General features: G+C 44.5%; 1 protein-coding gene across 1 annotated transcript in view; it reads left to right on the top strand.

Moving 5' to 3' along the window:
- The first annotated feature begins 253 nt into the window (after positions 1–253).
- Positions 254–8,535, top strand: part of arhgef37 (Rho guanine nucleotide exchange factor (GEF) 37) — a 44,858-nt gene continuing 36,576 nt past the window's right edge. The window contains exons 1-4 of the mRNA XM_056288071.1: positions 254–389; positions 2,387–2,580; positions 2,713–2,916; positions 7,507–7,636. Of these exons, the coding sequence (XP_056144046.1) occupies positions 2,440–2,580; positions 2,713–2,916; positions 7,507–7,636 (475 nt within the window). The 5' untranslated portion in view covers positions 254–389; positions 2,387–2,439. The remainder of the gene's footprint in view (positions 390–2,386; positions 2,581–2,712; positions 2,917–7,506; positions 7,637–8,535) is intronic.

The raw sequence follows: 8,535 nt of genomic DNA, 5'->3' as shown, positions 1-8,535 counted from the left end.
TCGGCTTATTCAGTTGTGTGTGTGTGTGTGTGTGTGTGTGTGTGTGTGTGTGTGTGTGTGTGTGTGTGTTGGGGGGCTTCACCACACTGCAACCTCCCCCCCACCCTTTTTTTTCCTCTTACAAAACAGCTTGCTAACCCTCCTTTCCCATCCCCCGCCTTCCTCTCTCTCACACACACACACACACACTCGCACACCCCTGCAACACACCGCAGTGTGCGTGAGTCAGTGGAGAAAGTTACACAGGCTGTGTTTGTGTCTTTTTTCCAGGCATATTGCCCCTTTGCTGCAGCGGATTCTGCTAGATGGTCAGGACGCTTGGGCTCACAGACAGAGAGGAAGGAGGGAGATCGAGGTCTACTGTTGCTGAATAAGCTATTTGGACCAAGGTAATGATAACATGCTCTCATAGTGTAATGATACTCTGTCACCATCACCCCCACAGTGGCAGTGAGTGTGAATGGGACAGTGGTTGAGTCGCTTCTTTTTGGGGCTTGCTTGATTTGTTAGCTGCCTGTTGGCAACACAGATTTACCTTTCTGCAGAGTTATGATACACTTGTTTGTGTGTGGTTAAGGAGCTCATGTCATGGTAAGACATTTCATTAATTTATTCTGGTATGTCATTTCAGACTCATGTCAGAGTTTTGACCCACTGTTCTGTGATTATAGCTCAAACTTTTGTGTGGTCACTTTTGCTTTGTCTTAAATATCAAACCATCTGCAGGTTTTGACTACCATTTGCTGTTAAAACTCAAAAGCTTTAGTACAGGAAAAAGAACCGAGAACTCAACTTTTCTTCAGAGAAGGATGGGGCCGTCACTACACTTAAAGGTTAACCAAAAAAGTTAACCTGAAAGATCTGAGTGCTAACCGTCTTAGTGAAAGCAACATGAGTGTCAAGTCTGCAAATAAGCACTTTTACTGTTTTTCCTGAACAATCAGAATAAATGATTTTATAAGCAATCAGAATCCATTTATTTGCCAGGTCCAGTATCTGACATTTTCTTGTGGAAAATGCATCTGTGAACATATAGACAACTTAGAGGCATAAAAAAACTGGCAGACTTGCTGCAGGGTCACCTCAACATTAGTGGATAAGTCAAGGCATGAAGTAAATAACAGGCAATGCATATTATTCTACATAATACAAAAAAATTGCATTACATCACTCTATGGATTAGCGCAATGAGGCTTTCCACAGCTTATGGCCATAGCTGGGTGTCCATCGGTACATTGGAACAACATACCATGAGACAGTAGCACCAAGTGTTATGAGAATATATGAAACAGTTTCTGAGCAGTTTAGAGTGTGAACATAGTTTCTGAAGCTAAAAAGTAGTAGGTAAATTGTATTATGCGAGGGTGCATATCAAGTACAACTGAGCAATATATCAATATTATATTGATATCATGATATGAGACTAGATTTTGTCTGGGACTTTGGATGTCATAATATTGTGTTATAGCATAAGCGTTGTCTTTTCCCAGTCTTAAAGACCATTACAGTTAAGTGATGTAATTTTCTGAACTTACCAGACTGTTCTAGCTGTTCTGTTATTTGCCTTTACCCACTTAGTTATAATATAGGCATTACTGATGATTATCAAAAAGCTGATTGTGTAAATATTTTGTGAAAGCACCAGTAGTCATCTGCACAATATCAATATTAATGTGGTTGGTCCAAAAATATTGTGATATTTGATTTTGTCCATATTACTCAGCCCTAATAGTGGGTGATGTATTTTATCACCTTATCATAGCACTTTATTAGCCATAAGTAAATCCTCAAGTTAAATATAGAACAATCTTCATAGTTTGTTGTTTTAGCCATCAGATAATGTTAAGCTGAACCATCTAACGGCTAATCCCTGGTGAAGAAGCAGCAGTATCATGTCACTAATCAGGTTTCTAGCCTCTTAGTGGGCTGAACTCATGGTATTCCAGCTCGAAGCCCCCATGACAATACACTCTCCTTCCTGCTTGTGTGGTGAAGGACGCCGTGCAAACAAGCCATATCATTCTCAACTTCGCTTCTGGGTTTCCAGTCTATGCAGATTTTTCTTGCCTCTGGACAAGAAAAAAAAAAGACAAAAAGACAACAAAAATTTATCAATATTATAGTTTTTTCCTGCTTTGCAATTCTTACATTACTAAACAAAGTTTTTCATTCCTCTGGCCTTAAAAAGGTTGCCCATGTTGCTGAGAGTTTTGCAAATGCAGATATATCATGAAAAACGGGATCAATTTGGAAATTAAGCAAGAAAAAGACATTTGAATTCACAGACCCTGTTTGGGATTTGGGATATGGGATTCTCATGAAATAGAGTTAGAAAGCAGCCCGAAGATAAACTCATTTTCTAAATAGCACCTCTCTTCTCTCACAGTGATCTACCCGAACATCCAGGTTCTCAAGAAAACCTGGACCTCCCTCCCCCTCATGCTGGCTCTCCCAAAGCAGATGTCCTCTGACCTCTCTGTCCCCGGTGCAGTAGAAAGGATTGGAGATGAGCCGCTGACGAAAAAGAAAGGACAGCTTAGTCAGGATGACTCCGAAGAAGAAAAGGAAGAGGCTGAGGAGGTGAAAATGAATCCAGACATGCCTGTAATTGTACATACACTGGATGAGGACTTGGAGAGAGCAGAGAGCCTTTTAATTCCAAACATTTCCCCTGTGGATGAGGCAGATTTAAAACCTCTCTCTGGGGCCCAGGAGGGGAGCTCAGAGGTGGAGATGTCTCCCAAGGAGGTGGCAGAGGCCAAAAAGAGGTCTGAAGAAGACAAAGCAGCTGCCAGGGAGAGAGCGGCCCAGAGACAGCAGTTTGCCATAGAGGAGCTAGTCCAGACTGAAAGGAATTACCTGCGGCTGTTACAAGTTAGCACAGTGACAATCAGGAGCAACCTGCAGAAACTACAGGTATGAGTGGGGTATTTATGTTGTCAGTGGAGCTCAGTGGGCGCTAACATCTGCATGGTTGAAACACTGGCATATTTATTTTGTGCAAATGAAATTACATGGTGAATTGGTCTCACTTTATTAAAAGGTTTCTTTCCTTGCTTTGACTTTTTACTGTTCTTTCCACTAAATGGTTAGCACATAGACCTAAAAAGCGAAGGAAAATATGAACAGGAAAGAACATGGAGAGGCCTCTCAGCAAGGCAGTGCAATCAATTATGTGGCATGCTTCACCAGTTACAATATAAGGGCACCAAGAGCTGGTGAACCAAGAATAACCATAGTTCAGCCAACAAGCCTTTACTCAATTCAGAGGTTCAGGTTAATGTGGCCCTTTGCATACATGGCACTCACAAAGCAGCCGGCTTGTGTTTCTGAAAAACCGTACGCTGATCCTCTTGAGGGTTAGATTCCCTGTGTGCACTAGCAGCATCTGGGTTATGGGATCCATTTTTTTTATCAGTTGAGCTATTTTTTAGTCATCCAGAATGACCCAAAGAAACCTTCACATCAACGATATACAGTGTATCCGTGTGAGACACAGAGTAGTAGTAGTACTGGTAGTAGTAGTAGTAGTGGTAGTAGTAGTAGTAGACATATTACAGCCTTGGAGCTGTTTTGATGTGAAGTGGCAAGTAAAATCAAGGCACATCTCATACGGGGGAAAAGGCACAGGCTACCCATATTCCACAATGAAATGCCTTATGTTGCATCAGTATACCCTGTTGATATTCAAAAAAGTAATTCATGCAGTATTAATTTGGCAAAACCTCCCCTGTGGGGAACCACTATTGTGAGGAAGTCCCCACTATTTACCATAATTAGATTCTATCACCTCTAAGGTATTGCCATTACCCTTGACTAGTCTTTTATTACTTTTCGGGTAATAACATGAGGTTCCATAAAACAGAATGGAATCAGGCTTAATGGGATGGAGGCCCTGAGCTTTGAATGAGAACTGGGACAATAAAGCACTGAGCCAGGGGTAGATGAAGGGCGGGAGACACTGGAAGATAAGTTTTGGGGAGGCTCATGAACTATTGAGGGAGAGCGGGTTGAAAGTGAGGAGGAAAGAGGGTTGATGGACAAATGGCTGGGAGATGGATTTAAAGAGAGATTGTGCAGAGTATCTGGTATTCGCTTACGATTCGTAACGGGAGAGCAAATGCCTTTCTGAGATTGGGTAAATGGATGAAAGTGGAAAAGTAAAGGACAGAGAGAGGTGTTTTGGGAACATACAATTCTAAAAAATTTCAATTTGGAGATGACTCTTCATCTCTTCATCATCGATTTGGTAAATCATCTGTTCAAAAAGTCCCCTCCTCAATCCATCCTCAGTCCCTCACCCTGTTTACTCCCTTGTTTTGTTTTTTTTGTATTAAATCCCTTTAACCTGTCATTGTTGCTATTTTTATGAAATTTATTTTCAAAAACTTTGCTCCTCCATTATCATTTTGTGGGCAAGGCAGTCAGGTCTGGAAATTAGCCCTTTTGTGATTGCTTGCAATTTTAGTGATTGAGGAACAAAGTTAATTTGTTTTTACTTCTATTATAATCGACACTGAATAAATGGGTGTCTGTGTAGCATAGCAGTCTATTCCGTTGCCTACCAACATGGGGATCGCCAGTTCAAATCCCCGTGTTACCTCCGGCTTGGTCGGGCGTCCCTACAGACACAATTGGCTGTGTCTGCGGGTGAGAAGCCGGATGTGTAGGTGTGTGTCCTGGTCACTGCACTAGCGCCTCCTCTGGTCAGTCGGGGCGCCTGTTTGGGGGAGGAGGGGTAACTGAGGGGGAATAGTGTGATCCTTCCACGTGCTACGTCCCCCTGGTGAAACTCCTCACTGTGAGGTGAAAAGAAGCAGCTGGCGACTCCACATGTATTGGAGGAGGCATGTGGTAGTCTGCAGCCCTCCCCGAATGGGGAGAGGACGTGGAACAGCGACCGGGATGGCTCAGAACAGTGGGGTAATTTACTGGATACAATTGGGGATAAAAAGGGGGGAAGGGAATTCAAAGAAAAAATTGACACAGAATAAGAGTCAGCTAAATGCTAAAAAGCCTAGCTGGAGAAATGGCACAGAAAGAGGAAGAGAAGAGAATAATACAGCTAGGTGTCGAGTTGAGGGATAGGGAGGGGAGAGATGGATGGTTTCATGGGGAGGTTAGGGTGATGGACAGAGTGAAACATAGAATGAATATGAATGAAGGATGCCATTGTTCACTAGGATAGTCACTGTTCTGTTCTGTGTGGCCATGCACAGATTTTCCACTCTTTCACCAGCAAGTGTGCCAACTATTCTCCCTATTAACATAAAACAGAGAAGTTCTTCATCAGCCTAGAGGGCCATTTATTTTGTACATCATGTAAGCACTCTCACATTCATTCATTCAGTCATTCATAATTAAATGCATACATTTGCACATACTTGCTAATGGCCTTAATAGAATAATTTGAGTTAATTCATTACAATCAAGCCATTCATCACAAAAATTCGTGCAGCATCATGCAGCCCAAGAGTTGATTTGCCCCTTCTGAAATGATTGAGGTTTTTCTTGTTTTCGCTTTTCTTAAACCTTGCTGGTCAGTTATTTGCAGAGATGAGTGCACAGGTGTACATTGAGAAAGGTTGATCGGATATAGTATTCTGGTCTTTATCAGCCTCAAACTACAGTGGGGACATCTTGGTTAGTCTGTCTCATCTCATCTCATCTCCATCTTCATCTTCAGCCGCTTCTCCGGGGTCGGGTCGCGGTGGCAGCAAGCTAAGTAGGGCACTCCAGATGTCCCTCTCCCCAGCAACGTCCTCCAGCTCCTCCTGGGGGATCCCAAGGTGTTCCCAGGCCAGATTGGACATGTAGTCCCTCTAGCACATTCTGGGTCTACCTCGGGGTCTCCTCCCAGTTGGCTGTGCCCGCTAAACCTCCAAAGGAAGGCGCCCAAGAGGCATCCTAATCAGATGCCCGAACCATCTCAACTGGTTCCTTTCGATGCGAAGGAGCAGCGGCTTTACTCCAAGCTCCCTCCGGATGTCCGAGCTCCTCACCCTAGCCCAGACACCCTATGGAGGAAACTCATTTCAGCCGCTTGTATCCGCGATCTCACCCTTTCAGTCATTAGTCAAAGCTCATGACCATAGGTGAGGGTTGGAACGAAGATTGACTGGTAAATTGAGAGCTTTGCCTTCCGGCTCAGCTCCGTCTTCATCACAACAGTCCAGTACAACATCCGCATTACTGCTGATGCTGCACTAATCCGCCTGTCAATCTCCTGCTCCATCCTACCCTCACTCATGAACAAGACGCTGAGATACTTGAACTCCTTCACTTGAGGCAACAACTCGTCCTCAACCCGGACTGAGCAATCCACCATTTTCCGGTAGAGAACCATGGCCTCAGACTAGGAGGTGCTGACTTTCATCCCAGCCATTTAACACTCAGCTGCAAACTGCCCCAGTGCATGCTGGAGGTCGCGTTCTGCTGAAGCCAACAAAACCACATCATCTGCGAAGAGCAGAGATGCAACTCTGAGGTTCCCAAAATGGACACACTCCTCACCTTGGCTGCGCCTTGAGATCCTGTCCATGGATATCACAAACAGAATCAGAGACAAGGGGCAACCTTGGCGGAGTCCGACACCCAACAAAAACGTGTTTGACTTTGTGCCAAGAATGCGGACACAGCTCTCACTTTGGTTATACAAGGACCGGATGGCTTGTAGTAACTGCCCCAGTACCCCATACTCCCGCAGTGCCCCCAACAGAGTGCCCCGGGGTACCCGGTCGTAAGCCTTCTCCAAGTCCACAAAACACATGTAGACTGGCTGGTCAAACTCCCATGCCCGCCTCAGCACTTCTGCAAGGGAAAGGGATGGTTAGTCTGTGTGTGTCTGAATTGGTGAAGAGGAACTGGAGAAATCAACACAGGAAGTGCTCTCTGTCTGGTTGATTCGGAGGGGGGGGGGGTCTGCTCCACTGGTCAGCTTATTTTTAACTGGGTCTCAACGGAGGCCCTTCTAGTCTAACCAAGATGTAGCCTGACATTCAAAAGTCAGAACCTTTGCTTGTATTCAGGATCATTGGACAGTCAACATACGTATATCTGCTGTAGACCTGAGCCTCCTTTGCCTCATAAAGGTTTTACTACACTTAATATCCTTTGGCTGCCCTGCCAAAACACAAAGATGTTAATCTATATATTTGTTTGGAATCAATGAGACTTGTTATTAGGAGTATGATTACTGTGTGTTAAAAACGTTGTTGATGGCTTCTGTCTTGAGGGTGGAGAAAATGTAAAAATGTAGAAAACCAGAAGCTGTCCTTTCTATGTATGATCCTCTGTCCTCACATAATTTCAACATCACCCAAATTATTGTTTCGTGAGTGTGTCTATATGTGTGTTGTCTTCCCCAGTTATCCCTAGACAACCTGGACAGTATGCTTTTGTAAATGATGGAAGTTCACTGTGTGTGTGTGTGTGTGTGTGCGTGCGTGCGTGCGTATGTGTGTGCGCACGCATGTGTACATGCATGTTCATTTTCTTTCCCCAAAGCCTCCCCTACCCAACCTGCACAGCATGTTTCTCCACATAGAGGAGGTGATAGATGTGTCTGGTCGACTGCTCAGCCTGCTGGACCAGAAGCAGGTGCAGCCTGGAGACCCCCTTTACCTGGAGACACTCTGTAAGGGCCACGGTGATTTCTGTTTAACACCCCTGCCATTACATACTCTGCAAAGATTGTACATGCTGCCTAAGCACAGAGCCACACACTGCACACACTCACCAGTCATCACAACAGATGCATGAAGAGCATTGCTTTATGTTGGAATGTTGTCCATTTGAAGTGAGAGGATATATGGATGCTGTATCACTTTGTTGCTCGTTCAATGGGTCACATGCATTGGGGATTTATTCTACCTACATTTTGGTAAGTATGCATGAATTCAAAGTAGCTTCTATCCTATTTTGCAAGTTCTTTCTGGTGTGCTGTTGAAGTGTATTAATAAGGGAGCCAAAAGCTGAAACTTCAAAACCAGCAAAACTAGTCACGGTGTACACTGACAGCAGTTGCTATATCCCATTTCCTGGAATATTTCTTTTCTAGGAGTTTTGCATGTGAAATGGTCTGATATACCTGAACCAGAATCAGTTTTAGGGATAACACTCCATTAGCAGCCATGATACTGAACAGTCTTCTGTGCGTCTCTTTAACACTGCCAAAATTGTGCAGAAAAGTACCAGTCATGCATGAATGCCATCCATCCATTATCTTAACCGCTTATCCTGCTCTCAGGGTCGCCTATTCCAGCAGTCATTGGGCGGCAGGCGGGGAGACACCCTGGACAGGCCGCCGGGCCATCACACACACGCACACACATGCACACATACACCCATTCATTCCTAGGGACAATTTAGTACCGCCAATTCACCTGACTTACATGTCTTTGGACTGTGGGAGGAAACCCACGCAGACACGGGGAGAACATGCAAACTCCACACAGAGGACGACCCGGGATGACCCACCAAGTTTGGGCTACCCCGGGGCTCAAACCCAGGAGCTTCTTGCTGTGAGGCGACCGC

Source organism: Lampris incognitus, chromosome 1 (genome assembly GCF_029633865.1).
Source record: "Lampris incognitus isolate fLamInc1 chromosome 1, fLamInc1.hap2, whole genome shotgun sequence".
Classification (NCBI taxonomy): Eukaryota; Metazoa; Chordata; class Actinopteri; order Lampriformes; family Lampridae; genus Lampris; species Lampris incognitus.
This window is presented reverse-complemented; position numbering and strand designations above follow the sequence as displayed.